The sequence below is a fragment of the Montipora foliosa genome, chromosome 7, assembly GCF_036669935.1.
Source record: "Montipora foliosa isolate CH-2021 chromosome 7, ASM3666993v2, whole genome shotgun sequence".
Classification (NCBI taxonomy): domain Eukaryota; kingdom Metazoa; phylum Cnidaria; class Anthozoa; order Scleractinia; family Acroporidae; genus Montipora; species Montipora foliosa.
This window is the reverse complement of record NC_090875.1, coordinates 27,725,644-27,747,316: the sequence shown is the minus strand read 5'-3', so window position 1 is coordinate 27,747,316 and position 21,673 is coordinate 27,725,644. Positions and strand designations below refer to the sequence as shown.

Genomic DNA, 21,673 nt, shown 5'->3' with positions numbered 1-21,673 from the left:
CTGCGAAGATCATAGCTTCACTTGATTTCATATCCGCAGTTCATATATGATTCATTTCATATACCATTTCATCATTGATTCATTCCTCACGGGACCATTAGAACCCACAAATGACCAGCTCCCAACGTCAGTGGCTTCATAGCTCAGTTGGTTAGAGCGTCGCACCGGAATCGCGAGGTCACGGGTTCAAACCCCGTTGAAGTCCTGAATTTTTCAGGCTTCTCTACGCAATTGCAAAAATTGCGCTCATAACTGCGAAGATCATAGCTTCACTTGATTTCATATCCGCAGTTCATATATGATTCATTTCATATACCATTTCATCATTTACTTTTTCTTCCTTGTCCACTGACCGCTCAACCAATCTCATCGCTATTGTTAAATTCCCAAGGAACTAAATTCTTTGATTGGGATGAAACTTAATAAATGAAACTATATTATGACGAAAACAAGTTAGAATCTTTGAATTCAGATTCTTTCTTTGCGGTTAAGGAAAACGCATCAAAAGCAATCCTACCAAGCATTTTATTAAAAAAATTGATGATCCTTTTTTGTCCTAAAAAATAGAAACCCCTTTCCTTCCAGGATCATCCAGACAAGTACAAAACGTAGCATTAAGGACACGAATGTCGGGCCACGGAAAAAAAAAGGTTACTTAGAATTCGCGGACGTCATGCCGCAGAATCCAGGTTCGTAAACAGTTTATGTGCACTATAGGAAATCCAAACGCAGTCCTCTGGCTGCAAGTGTTAAAGCCAATACAAAGAAAATCTATTTTAAACAAAACGACCAAGTATTCTTTGTTCCTTGTCCAACCGCTTAAGCAATCTCATCGCCCAAAGCTGAATTCTCGAGGAAGTAAATTTTTTATTAGAAACTTAAAGTACGTCATTTGACCACAAAGGAAACTCGATATGGGTGACTGTAATTGTGCTCATAACTGCGCTCATAACTGCGAAGATCATAGCTTCACTTGAAAAAAAAGTAGTTGGCCAGTTTAATGCATTTCCGTTAACCAAAAAGAGCAAAACTGAATTCAAGACTAACTTCTTTTCGTTTTAATATAGTTTCATTTATCGGTGAGTGGAGTGAGTGGATATCCGCTCCACAGTTTGTTCCCTTCTCAAAATAAATTGGTATATTATAATTTGAGCTTCCTAGGCAAGTATTTCAAGTGGGCGTGCTTTTTTCGGAAAAAGTATATTTCTTCCCAAATTACAGCTGAAAAGGTCTTCGACCCTGAGCGCCCATATACCACCTGGGCTAAAATCAGCAGTTAGTTAGAGAGATTGTTAGTTAGTTATTTAGTTAGTTAGTTAGTTAACAAATTGCTAGTTAAATAATTAAGCTTTTATATATTCATACATTTTCTTTTCACAATGAAATTGACTGGCATGTATGGCTCGTCAGTTCCCTTCTGTACTTGATTTTTATTTTTTTAAAAACAACCTTAATCCAAATCTCAACTATTTAGGAAAGTAGAGGGGAGGTTATCGTACTGAAGCAACATGCATCGCATTTAGCCCCGCCTGTCGACGTCAGTTTACCTATACAGCAAAATATCTGCTTTTACAAGTTTGTTCTTGGGGCAAGGAATTTTTTAATGTTTTTGTCAATTACTACTTCAGCAGAAGAAACTATTTTTTTTATATTTCAGTAGTAGAAACTACATCGTAAAGCATTCATCTACATCCATTTTTTGTTTTTTTTTTTTGCGTCTATGTACAATGACGCATAGACCGTTAAAATAAGACATTGTCAAAGTTCGGGATTCTTTTGTGTGACAGCCCCAAATTTGCGAGCAAAATATTTCTATTCTTTCAAGCGATTTTATTTTGTATATGATGGAAAGTACTTAAACGTAATTAATTAGAAAAAAAACCCTAACCCTAACCCTCTTTTTAAATTTTCATAGTATGGCCCTGTACATTTTGTTTTCGAGAAATCCGACTTCCCTTTTAGGTGTTCCTCTTGGAACCAGCGTGGTTTCCTTTCCTTCTACAGTTGCCATGTACCTCTTCACCTTCAGTGGTCATTTTGTCTGCTTCATCTAGCATTGTGTGCTCAAAGGTTACATCTACTTCTCTCCTGACACAATCATTTCTTCGCCTCTCTGTCCAATTCACTCTCTTGGAACTAAGACGTTTCGGGCGCAGAACCCTTCTTCATTGAGAAGAAATTCGTGAACGAAGCCGAAGAAAGAACGGCTTTCTTCACACTGAAGAACGGTTCTACACCCGAAATGGCTGCGATTCTTTTTAAATACTACTGACGCTTTTTGATATTTATTTCGTATAACTCTACTTGGTTATTCATTTTAAAGTGTCACGTATCTCCTACAAAACGTTTTGGTTACTTAAATACCGGGCTGTCACTTTTTTTTAATTCTTTGGCTCTTCTGTGCAAAATCTAAACGGATGGGTCATCATTTTTCAGGCCACTTTTCTTAAAACTGGCTTTAGAAAGTTTGTCCTAAAAAAAAATTGAATCGAAGCAGAGTTTTGCATCTATCCAAACCACTCTGATATCAGGAGTGATGCCATGGTGATGCAAGTCAGGCTTGCTACGAGTCCTTTTCGTTTATTTTAGCATTGAGGGTCATTGCTGGATTTCCGTTCGAACTTCTTCGTACGAAATGTATCCAAAGAGTAAAACACTGGCCTCGCCGAGGAGTCAGCATCCTCTGTGCTTTCAAGATAACGTGCCACGAAAATCATGTCGTCATCTAGTTCATCGTCACCTTGATTATCACTTGTGTCCCTTTTGAGGGTGTCAGAACACAATTGCTCCAGCGTTAAATAAATTGGCTCTTCTTTTGAGGTATCTTTTCCCTCAGTGCCTTTAAGGTATTGCTCTTCAATTACGCTATACACCGGCTCATCTTCCCATTCAGACTGAATTCTTGTTGCTTTGGAATGATTAGACTTTAAACGCCTCAGATTGAAATAAATCGGGCCTCTGTAGTTTGATATCGGTGAAAATGTTTGAATTTCTTTGCCACAAACTTCGTCAAAGATGTTGTTAAGCACTGGTTCGCTTGTGCCTGCCGAGTAGTTCGCTCCTCTCCTATCCAAACAGCGTGACTTTAGCATAAGGCTTGGCCCCTCTAATGAGGGGTTCTCAGCTTCTTCCTGCTTTTTAAGGTAACGGTCTTCCAATTGGTCAAAGGCTTGTTCAATTGTAAACAGGTTGTTTTCCTTAGCTTGTTTATCAGACCCAGACCTTTTCAAGGTGTAAAAAACTGGCGCACGAGCGTAAATTGGATCCCTCCCTCCATCTTCATCCGCGCCTTTTCGAGTTTGGTCCCTCACAGCGGAACACTCGGATTCACCTTCCAGTCTTGGACGAATTCTGGTTGCCTTGGAATGGTTGGATTTCAAACGCCTCAAGTGAAGGTAAACCGGACCATCATGGTCGGATAAGGATTGAAGTTTAGAAGTTCCTTGACCACGAACTTGTTCCAAAAGGTTTAGCATTGGTTCGGGTTCAGCTATTGAATTCTTTGTTTGCTCGCTATCCAAATAATCTTTCTGGAGATGGACACTTGCGTTTTTTGGGTCACTGTTTCGTGCTCCCTCGGGCTTTTCAAAGTAACGGTCCTTAAGCTCATCGAACGCTTGTTCAATTGTAACCAAAGTGTTATTGTTGTTCTGCTTTTCAGTTCCGGACCTTTTTAAGGTGTAAAAAACTGGAGCTCGCGCGTAAATGGGAATGTCTTCATAATGTCCCTTATCTGTGTTATCTTGCCCTTCTTTGCTGCCACACTCCCCTTCGTTTTCCAACTGAGGACGAATTCTCGTTGCTTTGGAATGGTTTGATTTTAACCGTCTCAAATGCAAATAAACTGGGCCGTCGTGGTTGGATAGCAGCTGAAATGGAACAGTTTCTTTTTTACCAAGCACCCTATTTCCTGGTTCGCCTGTGCCTTCAGAATCACCCGTAAGTTTCTCATTCGAAGAGCGAGCCTGAGGAACGAGTCCTTGTCTCTCTAAAGAGGCGTTCTTGGCTTCTTCGGGGTTTTTTAGGTATCGGTCCTGCAATTGATCAAAAGCCTCTTCAATCGTAAACATGTCATTGCTGTCATTCTGTTTATCAGAATCAGACCTTTCCAAGGTATTAAACGCTGGCGCTCTTGTGTAGACGGGATTAGTCTTTTTATTTCCGTCCGCCCCTGTCGGATTTTCGTCTTCCACATCTCTCCATTTGGGCTGAATTCTGGTTGCTTTAGAGTGATTGGATTTTAGTCGCCTCAAATGGAAGTAGATCGGGCCATCTTCATTACGTATCGTTCCTCGGCTAAAAGAAGGAGTGCCTTTTGGAAAAAGCTCCTCCAAAAAGTTGTACACCGGCTCAGAAGCATTTGCGAGTTGTCGACCCGTATAGCTCGTTTCAGGAATAGGTTCTGGTCTTTCTGGATTGGTGCTCCCGCGTTCACCATCCTTGTTGAGAAAGCGTTCCTCCAACTCATCAAAGACTTGTCCAATGGTAAACTTGGAACTATTGTCATTTTCTTCATCCTGTTCAGATTCATTTAAGGTGTAGTAAACAAGCGCTTCAGTGCAAATGGCCCGATATTGATCCGGGCCGCCCACAAGTCTGAAAATTGGTCCATCTCCACACTCTAGGTCGTCGTTAGTTCGCCTAAATGTATCCGAAAAACATTTCTCCAAAGTCAAATACACTGGTTTTTCAGGTGTAAACTCGGGTAGATCTGGTTCCTGTGCTCCTCGCACGTAAGGTCCCAGAATCTCTAGAACAGGTCCAGTTTCATCTTCCGAACTGCCACAGTGACTGTTTTCCTTCAAGTTAATGAAGTCGGGCAACTTCAAGGAATTCTCAACTCGTCGTTTCTTTCTGTTTTTCACCTCTGCATAAATGTAATCCTCATTAAAATGCTTTTCGGATTTGGGATTTTTTGAGGCACCACTTCTTTCCGTTTCTTTGTCAATCAGTGCTGCCTCTTCCACGACACAATGGAATGGCTCCTTTTTTTCGTCTTTGGAGTGCTTTTCTGGGAATGCGATGACTGCGTATACAGGACCCTTGTCCTCTTGATCTTCCCATGAAGGAATCCCATAGTCTTGCATAGCTGTTGTTCGAGAAAGAGTGAAAGTATTGATTAAAATTGAGCCAGCAAAATGATTTGGTTTCCTAACCCTTCCTTTTCCACGATCGAAACGTTCACTCTCCCAACTAGTACCAGGTATGATCGAAACATTCATTCTCCCAACTAAATTGAAATTGTGAAGAGAATTTACGTACCGATCGATCACTCTTGGAAGTCATATGGATGATTATTAAGAGGCAGATCACCCGGTCTTCGGTAGTAGACGGGATTTCAATATGGTGCTATGGTTGCGCAAAATATTTCGTTCATTTTTTAGAAATATGAAAACTTGGAAAGAGCAACAATTGGAATAAAAAGAAACTTGACGACGAAATCTAACTGAATATGAAGCACCAAGATGGTGTTAGAGTGGGATGTCCTGTAGCAGCTCTCGTAGCAAATTATGTGATTGATCGATCGATACCCAAGCCAAAAACAAACGAGTAAATAAATGAAAAAAAAAATGGCCGCCATTTAGAAATTCTTTTGTTTTCATTCAAATTAGACCTTGATGCCTCGTTCAAGGCAAAATATTGTTTTGAATTTTCAGCTCAAGAACGAGGCATCAAGGGCTAATTTGAATAAAAACAAAAGAATATTTAAATGACGCGGCCATTTTGGAATAAGGTCTAGTGCTCTCTCTGTATCTAGAGATTGGCTGCAAACCATCTATAGGAAACATTTTGAGATGAGACCTTCGGTTTACCGTCCCTTTTTATATACATAGCAAGAAGTCTAGAAATGTCTCTCATTCAAAGGCTTTTGGCTTAATTTGCCCGGTGGGTGCCCTTGTATATTGACTATGTGATGTATATTTGATTGTACTTCTAAGCCTATTTACCTGTTTCCGAGTTAGCAGTGGGGTTGCGTTTCCTCAAAATCCAGTCAATTACCTTCTATTACAATGGGGAAGAAATGAATGCACAGTATGAATATTTCTTACATGACTTATTTTCTCTTTCTAGGTATTGTACCAAACAATCAAGTCATGCCAGACCGCAGAGTGGAACTTTCAAAGAGTAAGAAAATAGTGGCATCCTTTGGACGCCCTCGAATTGATCGCAAGGGAAGAATCATGGTGGCTCAAGACAAGCAAAGAGTGAAGCCCATTGATTGGAGTGAGTCATCATTTGAGACAAGTGAGATACTTTGTAACTACAACCCATTAATCTCTGAAGCGGCCGCCATTGACGAGTAAAATCGTGTGGCCTGAGACAGAGTAAAATCCATATGTCTCACTCTCTAGACTGAAACGGTTAATAGCACTTATAGCAGCCACTATTTTCATAAATCTAAAATTTGAGAAAGATGCATTTGGTTGGAGAGAGAGAGAGGTATCCTTCTAGTACAAACTAAGCTCTCTTGTTTGAACGATCTGAAAAGACCTGGACCTCCGTTTATGGCAACCAAGTTTCGTGACTCAACCAAGTGGAGGTCTCTATGAGGTGGATAGGTTTTTGTATAGATAATCGAGTGAGATTTGAAATAAATAAGCACGAGTAATTAATTTTAAGGCGAAAAAAATTCAATTTGCAGTCTTTGAAAAAAATACAATGCTTTTTTATTCCTAATTGTACAAAAAAAAATTATGTGATTACTTACATGAAAAAAAATGCGAAGCAGAAGGAATGCACGCGACTCACGCAATCACGCAAAAATTGCGCCATCCAGGGCTCGCATTTGATTGGCTATCTCTGACTTTGTTTGCTCATTGACCAATAAGAATGCTTGGTTTATTACTTCTTTTTGCACTGAATTACCTCTCATCTGCACTATATGATATCATGAATTATCTTCTTTTGTTTATGTGCTAATTAGGCTCACTATCCTCGTTTGAAGGAACAAAATATAACAGAAATGTTGCTTGAGTGCGAGGCTAGTGAGTCTCATTAGAACATAAACAAAAGAATACATTTTTGGCCACCATTTATGCATTCGGTCAATAATTTATTAGTTTTTCTCTATGTCCAGAACAGTATCTCTCCTGTAGTCGAAACCTAAACGCTTTCTTTTGTCTAAAAATTTTCCAACTATATAACACACAAAAGACACTCTCTAAAGTGATTGCTGCTTTTACCTTTTTACTTTCATGTTTTTCTGGCCTGTAAATGAATAAGAGACAATAATATGTTAAGGTATACATGATTGTATTTTTTTCTTAAATGTCTCGTCATCATCATCATCATCATCATCATCATCATTGTCGTCGTCATCATCATTATCATCGTCGTCATCGTCATCATCACACGTGTTGGATAATCGGGCGTGTAACTACAATTGCTTGCATTTCTGGACAGAATTGGCATTATCGTTTTCCTAATTTGTCAACCTTCCTTAGCCTGATTAGGATGTGATGAGCGGCATTTATAACTTATTCAAGTTCATTTACTTATTCTACTCTGTCAATATTGTGACGGTTACCTGGATTTGTAACGTCGACAAATAAGAAAGGCAACGACGAGTAGTACTACTGTGAATATTATGGAAGCTGTAACTCCAACAATGACAGGCACTTTAGATGACGAATCGTCCGTTTTTCTCACCCCCGAGCTGGGCTGGAAGCGACCCTGTAGTGAAGAAAAGGGGATTAACAATTTAATAATAAACTACATTTGTGTAATTTTGCTCCATTAGTTGGGCAGCCTGTTTATTAGGAATTTGAATCGTAGGTAATTCGAAAACCATTGCACAAAAATGTTTATGGTGCTATGGTTCAATCATGGTTGTGCTATTGCTCCACGTAGTACTAACATAAGGAACAAGACCCTACGTTTTGATCTTTCCGCACACCATTGGTTTCAATCACCATGCTCAACGATCGTAGAAGAAACTTACACCGCTAAGCCCGTGTTCATTCATTCTGAAATTATTCAAATCGCATTGATAGTTTTCCGACTTGTAAAACCCCTCTTGTTTCTTGCCCTCCACTCCCGCTCCCTCTCCCCCTTTCCCTCTTCCTCTTCCCCACTCCCATCGACTCTTTCCTCTCTCCCTCTACCTGTCCCCCCCCCCCCTTCCTTTCTTGTCTCCCTCTCTTCTTCCGGCCCTCACCCCTCCGTCCTCTTCCCCCTACTATGGAGAATGAGATCTACGACGGCGACGTTGACGACAACTTCGCTTCGAAATATAACTCTGCGCTATCCTACGTCTTTTGCGATTATTCCATCTCGTTTACGTCGTAATGTGGGCGAAGTGTCCTAAAAATCAATTGGTACGAGTGGTTTCAGACTAAAAACAGAGAATGAAAGATTCATATTTCTGTGCTCACGCTGGGATCAAAACCTTAAATTTGGTAACTTCTCGTCGTTGTTATGGAGAAAATACGTGGTGCAGTACAATTATTTTTCATTTTTCAACCAAATTATATAATTGTTTTGTAGCGTCGTCTATTCTTAAACTCCGTACTCTCTCATCAGTAAGATTTCTGGTACATTGACGACGCTCTTAAATTTACCTCTGTAGAACTTTGCTTCGTCTGTGTTGAGGTCTCTCTGGGCACCTGTAAAAAATCAATTGAATACAAAATGTTCTTGTTGACCAACATATGATGACCAAGGTAGGTTTTATTTATTTATAAGGCGATAAATACCTTCGATGGAGTTGATGTTGTTTCGGAGAAAGCAGCTGTTGTTGAGAATAACTTAATATCGGTTTCTTGTTTTCCGAGAGGACCTGTAAAAAGATATAGAACTTTATTTACTGTATTCACGGCCATATTTAAGGCTTCAGGGCGTGTCTAGAAGGAAAGTATTTAAAAAGACACAACAACGATAAGAAACCCAACTTCCAGGGAGCTGTACAAAGTATGCCGACTTGCATTCGGAACAACCGAAGACAAATCAACTTGGTGGCCATATCTGTGTTGAAAGCCTGAAATCCCTCACACCCCTACCAATGGACCACACCCACCTCCCTGTGTCTGTCAGTCAGATGAGTCAGTGCAAATTAGCCTTTTTCGAATCGAGCTGGACATTTGGCGTGCTTAGGAGAAAAAAAACGGTTGTGTGCGACTACGCCAAAGACGGACGTTTATAACTTGAACGAGTCTGCAAGCTTTTATCAAATAATGAAATTTTACTGGATCGGGCTATAAAGAAAGTCATCGGCAGGCTTTACAATATCACCTAAACAAGAGAGCTTAGAGCCTACAATACTTTGATTGAAGGGATACATTTTGCTAAAAATCTCCAAAAAAGGGCAGAATTTGAAAAAAGTGAACTGTGCATTATTTTGCGGTTAAAAGAAAAGGCTAAGCTTATTTTAAATTTAGTTCCACTTTAAGAGAAACACAAATTTGAAAAACTGCTCAGCATAACTTACAAGAAAAATTTCCTTGCACTTTAAAAAGAAGGCAACTGTTGTTGTAGCCCGGAAGCCCTGATGTACATCTGATACCAAGCTTGATTATTTGACCCTGGTAAGAGTCATCCAAGACCTAGGAGTGGGACAAAATGTAAGATACGTTATCTATTCCTGCATAGATTTTGTTAGCTTTATTTTTACAGGCGACTGTTCTCAGTTAGCAAAGCATCGGACGTCTTTGCGGTAGTACGCGTTTTGAAATTCCGGCAGGACGAACGCGACGGAAAAATATTGACGTCTGGTCTGTGTACTGATATCTGCAGTTGGTATGAGCATCTAATCTTTCTAGTACGAACGAGCAACCGAAGGTGTCATCTGAATTCTCTCTCGCTCTCTCTCTCTCTCTCTCTCTCTTTCTCTCTCTCTCTCTCTCTCTCTCTCTCTCTCTCTCTCTCTCTCTCTCTCTCTCTCTCTCTCTCTCTCTCTCTCTCTCTCTCTCTCTCTCTCTCTCTCTCTCTCTCTCTCTCTCTCTCTCTCTCTCTCTCTCTCTCTCTTCTCACCTCGTTAGTCCATCGATTTCGATGATGGCTGTATTTTTGGCTTTACCTTTGGCTGGCGCGCTTGTGACCTACAAGGTTTCGTCTCTGTGCTGATTTTTCTGACACGGAATATCTGAGGTTATATATGAGGTTTATTAACATGGCATAGTAAGGCTTAAGTCATTTTTGAATGTATTTCGATACTAGCTGTTACTTAATCAGAGATCTTGGAATAGAATGTTCTATCTGAATCCTCTTGACTCTTGCTTCTTCCATGCAAATTTTACAATTTCATCTCCCAAAGGAACACATCCTAGCCTTAAAGCCATTTTTTGAAGTGTGTTTCGTTGTTGAAGTTTAAGACAATCTTACCTTTAAAAAGTATGCTTTTCGCCTTCCTTCGTTCCATTCAAGTCCAAAACTTGTTTGCAATTGGTTGGCTTTCAGTGTCTCCCTTTTCCCATCGCATCCAATATACCATGAGATGTCAGGGGAAATGTAACATTCTTTTTTGTTCAGTTTCGTTTGTTCCTCCTCAGTTTTACTCAGCACTCTCAGCGGTTCTATCTTGTCTTCATTGTGAAATAAGTTGTTAATTTCACAGCCTATGTGGCAAATGAAATTGTTCAATAGGTGGTGTAAAAACTTTATAGTTTACTTGCGTATGGTTTGCCTACGTGTAGCCATGTTTCCCTCGGGGGTAGGGTACGGCTACACGTAGGCTAGCGTATCATCATCTCCGAATTGATAAAGGATCTCTTTGTCGAAACAGAATAAAGGTTTAGGTAGGCAGAGAGTCTTTATTGTCTTAAATAGTCAAATGCCTCTTGTGATCCGCTGTTTTCATCAAGTGCAAGTCACGATGATGACATGTGTTCATTTGTTAATGAACCCTGCATGTATCAAAGGGAACCTCCACTAAAACAATAAAATAACTTAAAACCACAGAACATAATGTTTACAATCAAAAGTGTTCGAACTTTTTCTAATGGAAGCCTTTGTATCTAAAATAACTGAATTTTAAAAACGCTTGGTTTGCTTTTCAAATTTCCCCGGCTCCGCCATCTTGAATCATTAGGAAGCTTAAGCACGTGCGTTTTTGAGACGCGGACGGCAACTGGAAGTGAGCTGTTTTCCCTTTTAACCTGTTTTCGCACAACCACATTTACCTTGCTAAGTATCTTTTCTCCATTAGAGATGATTAGTATAAAAAACTGGGAGACACCATTGTCCTGGCACGCGAAATTTTCTCTTCCGGTTGCCCTCTACGTCTCAAAAACGCGAGTACTTAAGCTCCCTATTGTGACGTATCATGTTTGCCCTATTGTTCCAAAACAAAAGCTCTTTGTGTGAAAACAATGAGTTTAATCGTATCACGCACGCCACAATTATTCAAGATGGCGACGCCCGGGAAATTAAAAAGTGATTCTAAAGTTCATCCTTTTCGATCCAAGCACTTTTGTGAAGAAAATTTGATTGAAAACATTATTTTGTTAAAGTTAAAATTATTCATTAGTCGGAGCGGAGGTTTCCCTTAAAAGTCACGCTTTACGAGGCCGCATCACTTTTTTGTACTCTTTTTTTTTTCTCGAACAACAAAACTCACATGAAAACAAATTCAGCAGATGTTTTCCTATTGAGAATTTTGTGGCATCTGCAAAGAGGGTAGGTTCGGTCTCCAGTCATGGGTGTCTCGATGTGTTCTTGGTCAAAACCGGAATTTTCTATGAATTTCATAGTGGCGGAAAAAGCGATGTTTGAAAACCCATTACCGAGCAGCAGAATTCGCCAAAAGGGTATGGGTCGAGTGTAATTTGTGACGTATTGAATCCGGACTTCAATCTTTGAGGGCCCGGTTGTTTAAAAGCCGATTAACGCTAATCCGAGATTAAAGATTGACCAAGGAGTTTACTTCTCTACTCCCAAATGTTGTTCAACGCTGATATTCGGGACAGCTTTGCAGTAAAAGAAGTCAATCTTGAAAAACAAAAATAAGCAAAAGAAACTTTCACCAGAATTAAAATTTGAAAATTTACGCTAATCCTGGATGAACTTAATCGGCCTTCAAACAACCAGGCCCTGATTTGTGACTTCGGTCAGAGCGAGCTAGTCAGAGCTGAAAATAATGCCTGAGAAATGTGTTGTCTTTGGCTGTGCAACATCGTTCCAGACTGTTCCATTGAAGGGCTTCTGGAAAGTTTTCTCTATTTCTTCCTCAGTCCTTCCTTCTTGCTCATATAACGCTAGCCATGTTGCGTGTACTAGCGGCTCGTCGGCATGCCTATGCGTTTCTTCCACATCTGTGGCTTGATCGCTCGAGTTTGGCCACCCTTCGACTTCTAACTCGTAATCTTCTCTTTTGGAGACCTTCGAATCTGAACTGAATTCGTGCAAGGCCATTGATAAATGCCACTGCTCTAAACAAATGTCTGCCGAATAACAGCTGTTTTCAAATGCTACGTCTTTTGCATTTGCTGTTGTCTGTCCTCTGCTTTTGCTTTTGTTTGCCCTGTTGCTAATGTCGGGGTTTTACGTCAATATTGCCAGTCTTCCTTTACCCGGTCGTAGGGCAATGCGAAAAACCGCGTGTTTTAAAAAATCATAGAAAATTACAGTTTTTACCAAAAACATAAATTTTGCACCATTTTTCTCTGCATGACACAACGTTTCATCTGGGCAAAAGATGGTCTGGGAGTTTTAGGCACTTTAAGGTACTTCTTGGTATTTCTCAGCAGGGCGTTTTCGGCAAACAGCAAATTTCAGGTATACGTTTTCGTTTTGTCAAAAGCCACAGAAACTTCTTGATTCTTATGTCTTGCCTTTTAGTTACAGATATCAAGTAACTTCGTAAAGAAAAATACAAGTTTTCCAAAAGGTCTTGATAGCAGACGTGTTAGAATTATTTTTAAAAATACAACCACCCTTTTAAATTTAAGAAACATGTTTCCATGTTTCAAACATCATCATCAGCCATAGTGAGTAGAACAGTAGAATTTTTACAAGATGATCCGTATATATAACTATCAATGATTCTTTGTAGATTAATATTCGTTACAAGCAGATAAATTCAAAACAGCCAACAATATCAACAACTGACATGTCACGGCAGTTTAGCATTACACTTTTAAACTTTTACCGTTGTATCAGTTGTTTTCTATAAAACTATTGATTAGTTTGAAATTAATTGCTGGCAACGAAGATTTAATATATAAAGAATCATCGTATTGATAGTTATATTTATACGGATCATCTTGTAGAAATGTTACTGTTATACTCATTATATAGCTGATGACGATGTTTGAAACATCGAAATATGTTCCCTAAATTCAAAACTGTTTCTTTTTTCTTTTTTTTTGTGGCAAAGATCAGTTTGCTATTTGCCGTTTCTCTTAGACTCAATGCTAAATCTCTGTGCCATGATGACTATGACCGAGGCGGCAATGAACCGCGAAAACAATGAATGGCATTTTCTTCCTTCGTAAACATGCTTAAATTACGTAAATTGAAGACGTTCTTAATAGCGATATTCACTGTTTACGAAAATTTCTTTTGATATTGAAATTTGTCAACTACCGAAACAAAATAACCCCTTGTCGATCAACCACAGGTTTTATCATTAATTGCAGTAAATGACGTGACCATGAACATCTCAATAAAGTGCTATAAATCGTAAGATTTTTTTTACATTTCAGTTTCAATGAAAAAGGTGCTTTAAATTTTTAAATTGTAAACAGAAATCGTCTTTCGTGGGAAATAAGAGAATTTGAGATTGAAGGACAAGTCTCGTCAAGAGGGCGAGGTTACTTAGGTTTTTTAGGTCGGTGTTCAGAACGGAAAACTAGTTGCGATACTCGAAGTTGAACCCTTGCCTGAGGGTTGCTTTCGTTAGGCTGTGTGCTTTATTTTTCTTTTTTATAGGTAATCACAAGTACAATTTGGCATAAATAAGCACTAGTAAATTTGTCAAAGACGAACAAAATTTGTAGTTATAGAAAATTTTACAAGTTCTTATTTATTGCAAATAGCACGAGAAAAATCATGTGATTACTTTTTTGATAATATGCATAATAAAATTCGAGATGGTTAAGCAGACGCAAGGCATGCGTATCACGCAATCACGCAATAATTGCACCAATCTCTGAATTTCTTTGCTCATTGACCAATCAGAATGCTTGGTTTGTTACTTCCTTTTGCAAAGCATAACCTCTTTTCTGCACTGTGTTATCTGAAACCTGCATTGCTCTTATCCAATAAGAATAGAAAAGTTTTTTTTTTTTAATGTAGATTATCAGACTCTTAGAATACAATATGGTTTGCATTGTTCAATGATAAGCTTGAGAGGATGCCTTAATAGGCCATTTCCGAGTTCATGTCCGCCTCCTCTTCAAAGCGAGTCTAAGTACGAAGTTTTTGTTTTGAAAATTAGTTTTCATTCATATGTAAAGTAGAACTAATTAGCATCACAAAAACTTCGCACTTAGACTCGCTTTGAAGAGGAGGCAGACATGAACTCGGAAATGGCCTATTGCTGTACGTTGTATGGAATGACGACTGTACTGCACAGTTGAGTGTATTAACATAATAGATTTATGTCATTAATGATTAATTCCTAAGCACAAACAAGAAAAATTGTAAACTATTCGTGAACAAACATTAACGAGATTTAAGAAAACACGAAAGACGAATATCGTAGATTTCCAATCATTCGCAGTTAAATGAGAAAAAGCTTTTAAATGAAGATATCGTTAACCAGTCAAAAATAAACGAACGATAGAGTTGAGCATAAGAAATTTTACGGACGGACACACTCAGAAAGGAATATCGTATGGAAGAGATACCTGGTTACATGACATAACTTAAACTTACCCAAATGTCTTCGCACCTCTACATTTTCACGGCATCTCCAAAGGTTGTCTCGATTTGTTACAGTAGCATTTTCGGACGGACACGAGCACAAATAATGATTATCAGTAACTGTGTCCGGACTTTCGCATATATCATGACCAGAGGCACAAAATTGTTCGTATCTGCTGTCTAGATCGCAAACCGTTCGTGGAATGTAAAACGAGTCTTCGTCTTGGCCAATGAACCTCCTTATTTCGATACTTTCAAGAAGAGTTTGCTCGACACAAAGTGACAAAGATATCAAGACTTCAACGAGATAGATCTTCATCTTGGTAGAGAACTCAAGGATCGCTGATCAGGTAACAAATGGATATTTGAAGCTGTCTCTCTCTTCTTGGCAGGTATATATCCTGGCAGTGCGTATCGAACTTGTAAAGAGACAGTTATACTTTTCATATGACTACAACATGATTCGCTCGCTCCCGTATTGACTTAATAAAACAATATTCGCTCCAATTACAGTCACCCATATCGTGTTTCCTTTGTGGTCAAATGACGTACTTAAGTTTCTAATAAAAAATTTACTTCCTCGAGAATTCAGCATTGGGCGATGAGATTGCTTAAGCGGTTGGACAAGGAACCAAGAATACTTGGTCGTTTTGTTTAAAATAGGTTTCCTTTGTATTGGCTTTAACACTTGCAGCCAGAGGACTGCGTTTGGATTTCCTATAGTGCACATAAACTGTTTACGAACCTCGATTCTGCGGCATGACGTCCGCGAATTCTAAGTAACCTTTTTTTTTCCGTGGCCCGACATTCGTGTCCTTAATGCTACGTTTTGTACTTGTCTGGATGATCCTGGAAGGAAAGCGGTTTCTATTTTTTAGGACAAAAAAGGATCATCAATTTTTTTAATAAAATGCTTGGTAGGATTGCTTTTGATGCGTTTTCCTTAACCGCAAAGAAAGAATCTGAATTCAAGACTCTAACTTGTTTTCGTCATAATATAGTTTCATTTATTAAGTTTCATCCCAATCAAAGAATTTAGTTCCTTGGGAATTTAACAATAGCGATGAGATTGGTTGAGCAGTCAGTGGACAAGGAAGAAAAAGTAGTTGGCCAGTTTAATGCATTTCCGTTAACCAAAAAGAGCAAAACTGAATTCAAGACTAACTTCTTTTCGTTTTAATATAGTTTCATTTATCGGTGAGTGGAGTGAGTGGATATCCGCTCCACAGTTTGTTCCCTTCTCAAAATAAATTTGTATATTATAATTTGAGATTCCTAGGCAAGTATTTCAAGTGGGCGTGCTTTTTTCGGAAAAAGTATATTTCTTCCCAAATTACAGCTGAAAAGGTCTTCGACCCTGAGCGCCCATATACCACCTGGGCTAAAATCAGCAGTTAGTTAGAGAGGTTGTTAGTTAGTTATTTATTTAGTTAGTTAGTTAGCAAATTGCTAGTTAAATAATTAAGCTTTTATATATTCATCCATTTTCTTTTCACAATGAAATTGACTGGCATGTATGGCTCGTCAGTTCCCTTCTGTACTTGATTTTTATTTTTTTTAAAAACAACCTTAATCCAAATCTCAACTATTTAGGAAAGTAGAGGGGAGGTTATCGTACTGAAGCAACATGCATCGCATTTAGCCCCGCCTGTCGACGTCAGTTTACCTATACAGCAAAATATCTGCTTTTACAAGTTTGTTCTTGGGGCAAGGATTTTTTTAATGTTTTTGTCTATTACTACTTCAGCAGTAGAAACTATTTTTTTTATATTTCAGTAGTAGAAACTACATCGTAAAGCATTCATCTACATCCATTTTTTGTTTTTTGTTTTTTTTTTTGCGTCTATGTACAATGACGCATAGACCGTTAAAATAAGACATTGTCAAAGTTCGGGATTCTTTTGTGTGACAGCCCCAAATTTGCGAGCAAAATATTTCTATTCTTTCAAGCGATTTTATTTTGTATATGATGGAAAGTACTTAAACGTAATTAATTAGAACAAAAACCCTAACCCTAACCCTAACCCTATTTTTAAATTTTCATAGTATGGCCCTGTACATTTTGTTTTCGAGAAATCCGACTTCCCTTTTAGGTGTTCCTCTTGGAACCAGCGTGGTTTCCTTTCCTTCTACAGTTGCCATGTACCTCTTTACCTTCAGTGGTCATTTTGTCTGCTTCATCTAGCATTCTGTGCTCAAAGGTTACATCTACTTCTCTCCTGACACAATCATTTCTTCGCCTCTCTGTCCAATTCACTCTCTTGGAACTAAGGCGTTTCGGGCGCAGAACCCTTCTTCATTGAGAAGAAATTCGTGAACGAAGCCGAAGAAAGAACGGCTTTCTTCACACTGAAGAACGGTTCTACACCCGAAATAGCTGCGATTCTTTTTAAATACTACTGACGCTTTTTGATATTTATTTCGTATAACTCTACTTGGTTATTCATTTTAAAGTTTCACGTATCTCCTACAAAACGTTTTGGTTACTTAAATACCGGGCTGTCACTTTTTTGTAATTTTTTGGCTCTTCTGTGCAAAATCTAGACGGATGGGTCATCATTTTTCAGACCACTTTTCTTAGAACTGGCTTTAGAAAGTTCGTCCTAAAAAAAAATTGAATCGAAGCAAAGTTTTGCATCTATCCAAATCACTCTGATATCACGAGTGATGCCATGGTGATGCAAGTCAGGCTTGCTACGAGTTCTTTTCGTTTATTTTAGCATTGAGACTCATTGCTGGATGTCCGTTCGAACTTCTTGGTACGAAATGTATCCAAAGAGTAAAACACTGGCCTCGCCGAGGAGTCAGCATCCTCTGTGCTTTCAAGATAACGTGCCACGAAAATGTCGTCATCTAGTTCATCGTCATCTTGATTATCACTTGTGTCCCTTTTGAGGGTGTCAGAACACAATTCCTCCAGCGTTAAATAAATTGGCTCTTCTTTTGAGGTATCTTTTCCCTCACTGCCTTTAAGGTATTGCTCTTCAATTACGCTATACACCGGCTCATCTTCCCATTCAGACTGAATTCTTGTTGCTTTGGAATGATTAGACTTTAAACGCCTCAGATTGAAATAAATCGGGCCTCTGTAGTTTGATATCGGTGAAAATGTTTGAATTTCTTTGCCACAAACTTCGTCAAAGATGTTGTTAAGCACTGGTTCGCTTGTGCCTGCCGAGTAGTTCGCTCCTCTCCTATCCAAACAGCGTGACTTTAGCGTAAGGCTTGGCCCTCTAATGAGGAGTTCTCAGCTTCTTCCTGGTTTTTAAGGTAACGGTCTTCCAATTGGTCAAAGGCTTGTTCAATTGTAAACAGGTTGTTTTCCTTAGCTTGTTTATCAGACCCAGACCTTTCCAAGGTGTAAAAAACTGGCGCACGAGCGTAAATTGGATCCCTCCCTCCATCGTCATCCGCGCGTTTTCGAGTTTGGTCCCTCACAGCGGAACACTCGGATTCACCTTCCAGTCTTGGACGAATTCTGGTTGCCTTGGAATGGTTGGATTTCAAACGCTTCAAGTGAAGGTAAACCGGACCATCATGGTCGGATAATGATTGAAATTTAGAAGTTCCTTGACCACGAACTTGTTCCAAAAGGTTTAGCATTGGTTCCGGTTCAGCTATTGCATTCTTTGTTTTCTCGCTATCCAAATAATCTTTCTGGAGATGGACGCTTGAGTTTTTTGGGTCACTGTTTCGTGCTCCCTCGGGCTTTTCAAAGTAACGGTCCTTAAGCTCATCGAACGCTTGTTCAATTGTAACCAAAGTGTTATTGTTGTTCTGCTTTTCAGTTCCGGGCTTTTTTAAGGTGTAAAAAACTGGAGCTCGCGCGTAAATGGGAATGTTTTCATAATGTCCTTGATCTGTGTTATCTTGCCCTTCTTTGCTGCCACACTCCCCTTCGTTTTCCAAGTGAGGACGAATTCTCGTTGCTTTGGAATGGTTGGATTTCAAACGCCTCAAGTGAAGGTAAACCGGACCATCATGGTCGGATAAGGATTGAAATTTAGAAGTTCCTTGACCACGAACTTGTTCCAAAAGGTTTAGCATTGGTTTGGGTTCAGCTATTGAATTCTTTGTTTGCTCGCTATCCAAATAATCTTTCTGGAGCTGGACGCTTGAGTTTTTTGGGTCACTGTTTCGTGCTCCCTCGGGCTTTTCAAAGTAACGGTCCTTAAGCTCATCGAACGCTTGTTCAATTTGTAACCAAAGTGTTATTGTTGTTCTGCTTTTCAATTCCGGACCTTTTAAGGTGTAAAAAACTGGAGCTCGCGCGTAAATGGGAACGTTTTCATAATGTCCCTTATCTGTGTTATCTTGCCCTTCTTTGTCGCCACACTTCCCTTCGTTTTCCAAGTGAGGACGAATTCTCGTTGCTTTGGAATGGTTGGATTTTAACCGTCTCAAATGCAAATAAACTGGGCCGTCGTGGTTGGATAGCAGCTGAAATGGAACAGCTTCTTTTTCACCAAGCACCTTATTTCCTGGTTCGCCTGTGCCTTCAGAATCACCCGTACCTTTCTCATTCGAAGAACGAGCCTGAGGAACGAGTCCTGGTCTCTCTAAAGAGGCGTTCTTGGCTTCTTCGGGGTTTTTTTAGGTATCGGTCCTGCAATTGATCAAAAGCCTCTTCAATCGTAAACATGTCATTGCTGTCATTCTGTTTATCAGAATCAGACCTTTCCAAGGTATAAAACGCTGGCGCTCTTGTGTAGACGGATTAGTCTTTTTATTTCCGTCTGCTCCTGTCGGATTTTCGTCTTCCACATCTCTCCATTTGGGCTGAATTCTGGTTGCTTTAGAGTGATTGGATTTTAGTCGCCTCAAATGGAAGTAGATCGGGCCATCTTCATTACGTATCGTTCCTCGGCTAAAAGTAGGAGTGCCTTTTGGAAAAAGCTCCTCCAAAAAGTTGTACACCGGCTCAGAAGCATTTGCGAGTTGTCGACCCGTATAGCTCTTTTCGGGAATAGGTTCTGGTCTTTCTGGATTGGTGCTCCCGGGTTCACCATCCTTGTTGAGAAAGCGTTCCTCCAACTCATCAAAGACTTGTCCAATGGTAAACTTGGAACTATTGTCATTTTCTTCATCCTGTTCAGAATTCATTTAAGGTGTAGTAAACAAGCGCTTCAGTGCAAATGGCCCGATATTGATCCGGGCCGCCCACAAGTCTGAAAATTGGTCCATCTCCACACTCTAGGTCGTCGTTAGTTCGCCTAAATGTATCCGAAAAAACATTCCTCCAAAGTAAAATACACTGGTTTTTCAGGTGTAAACTCAGGTAGATCTGGTTCCTGTGCTCCTCGCACGTAAGGTCCCAGAATCTCTAGAACAGGTCCAGTTTCATCTTCCGAACTGCCACAGTGACTGTTTTCCTTCAAATTAATGAAGTCGGGCAACTTCAAGGAATTCTCAATTGGTCGTTTCTTTTTATTTTTCACTTTTGCATAAATGTGATCCTCATTAAAATGTTTTTCGGATTTGGGATTTTTTGAGGCACCACTGCTTCCCGTTTGTTTGTCAATCAGTGCTGCCTCTTCCACGACACAATAGAATGGCTCCTTTTTTTCGTCTTTCGAGTGCTTTTCTGGGAATTCGATGACTGCGTATACGGGACCCTTGTCCTCTTGATCTTCCCATTAAGGAATCCCATAGTCTTGCACAAACAAAGCTGTTTGTTCGAGAAAGAGTGAAAGTATTGATTAAATTTAGCCAGCAAAATGATTTAGTTTCGAAACCCTTTCTTTCCCACGATCGAAACGTACATTCTCCCAACTAGTACCATGGATTTCTCTATCGGTTAGTAATGAGAATTTGGTGTCATATACCTGTCTAGCGTACAGACATTTTATTTGAAATGGTGCAGATATTTACGTACCGATCGATCACTCACTCCTGGAAGTCATAGGGATGATTATTAAGAGGCAGATCACCTGGTCTTCAGTAGTAGACGGGATTTCAATATGGTGCTATTAGAAATATGAAAACTTGGAAAGAGCAACAATTGGAATAAAAAGAAACTTGACGACGAAATTTAACTGAATATGAAGCACCAAGATGGTGTTGGAGTGGGATGTCCTGTAGCAGCTCTCGTAGCAAATAATGTGATTGGCTCGATCGATACCCAAGTCAAAAACAAACGAGTATATTAATGAAACAATGAGTTAGTCTTAAAAACATTAGAAGCTGCTTACAATGCCAAACAATAGCAGGTTACGAGAGATGCTATTCTACAGACAGTGGGCTTAAGGTATGTCGCTATGGCAACAGCTACGACGAAAGGTGGAGGATGAGGACAACTTACGCGATCTTCTGATTGTGTCATCCTCATCTGAAGGCGAGTTTGTTGTCGGGCTTATGACGGAAATCTACAAAAAATACAGATAACAAGTCAATGCAAGCCTGGCTCAATGGAACTGAAGACGGCAGATTATGCAAAAGCAATAGCTGTAGTATGCATCGTGCCTGCATGTTGCCTTAATTTGAGAAGCATTTCACTTCTATAGAGGAAACGATAAATCTAAGAACTATAATCTTTCTTTTTTTACGTACCTTTGTCTCTTGGCTTTCACTTCGTGGACGAAGTGGCATCCTGTGAAGAATGCAGATTTTAATTTAATACTACTTGCAACATATGTTTCTTCAACTCTTTTCAAGACGAGAAGAGACTTGACAATTAAGACATAATAGAACTTCATATATGGAGCATCAGACGTTCGCAAGATGACCTCTTAAAGACGCTGGGATAAAAAATCCCAGCTTCAAAACATCCCATGACCTTCGAATTTCTTAGGTTCTTTTCCGTACACCTAAGACATCCAGCATATCGTGAGGTCTCCAACGTAGGCATATGGCTGCGTTGTAAAGGCACAAA

General features: G+C 39.5%; 1 protein-coding gene across 1 annotated transcript; it reads right to left on the bottom strand.

The window, feature by feature from the left end:
• Window positions 1-1,402: 1,402 nt before the first annotated feature.
• Window positions 1,403-15,286, bottom strand: LOC138011655 (uncharacterized). The gene is made up of 9 exons (XM_068858769.1): window positions 14,815-15,286; window positions 10,321-10,553; window positions 9,428-9,542; window positions 8,697-8,779; window positions 8,562-8,606; window positions 7,529-7,674; window positions 7,185-7,209; window positions 5,949-6,003; window positions 1,403-5,089 (listed from the first exon to the last, which is right to left on the bottom strand). Exons 1-9 carry the CDS (start codon window positions 15,119-15,121, stop codon window positions 2,586-2,588), a joined length of 3,513 nt encoding a protein of 1,170 aa, XP_068714870.1. The 5' UTR covers window positions 15,122-15,286; the 3' UTR covers window positions 1,403-2,585.
• Between the last annotated feature and the right edge of the window lie 6,387 nt (window positions 15,287-21,673).

Excerpts from the sequence above, each read along its gene's own strand:
- LOC138011655 (XM_068858769.1), bottom strand. The coding sequence starts at position 15,121 with ATGAAGATCTATCTCGTTGAAGTCTTGATATCTTTGTCACTTTGTGTC. Across the intron at positions 9,543-10,320 it reads GAAAAGCATACTTTTTAAAG|GTCTTGGATGACTCTTACCA; the intron begins GTAAGATTGTCT and ends TCCCACTCCTAG. Across the intron at positions 5,090-5,948 it reads CACTGCTAACTCGGAAACAG|CTATGCAAGACTATGGGATT; the intron begins GTAAATAGGCTT and ends CTCGAACAACAG.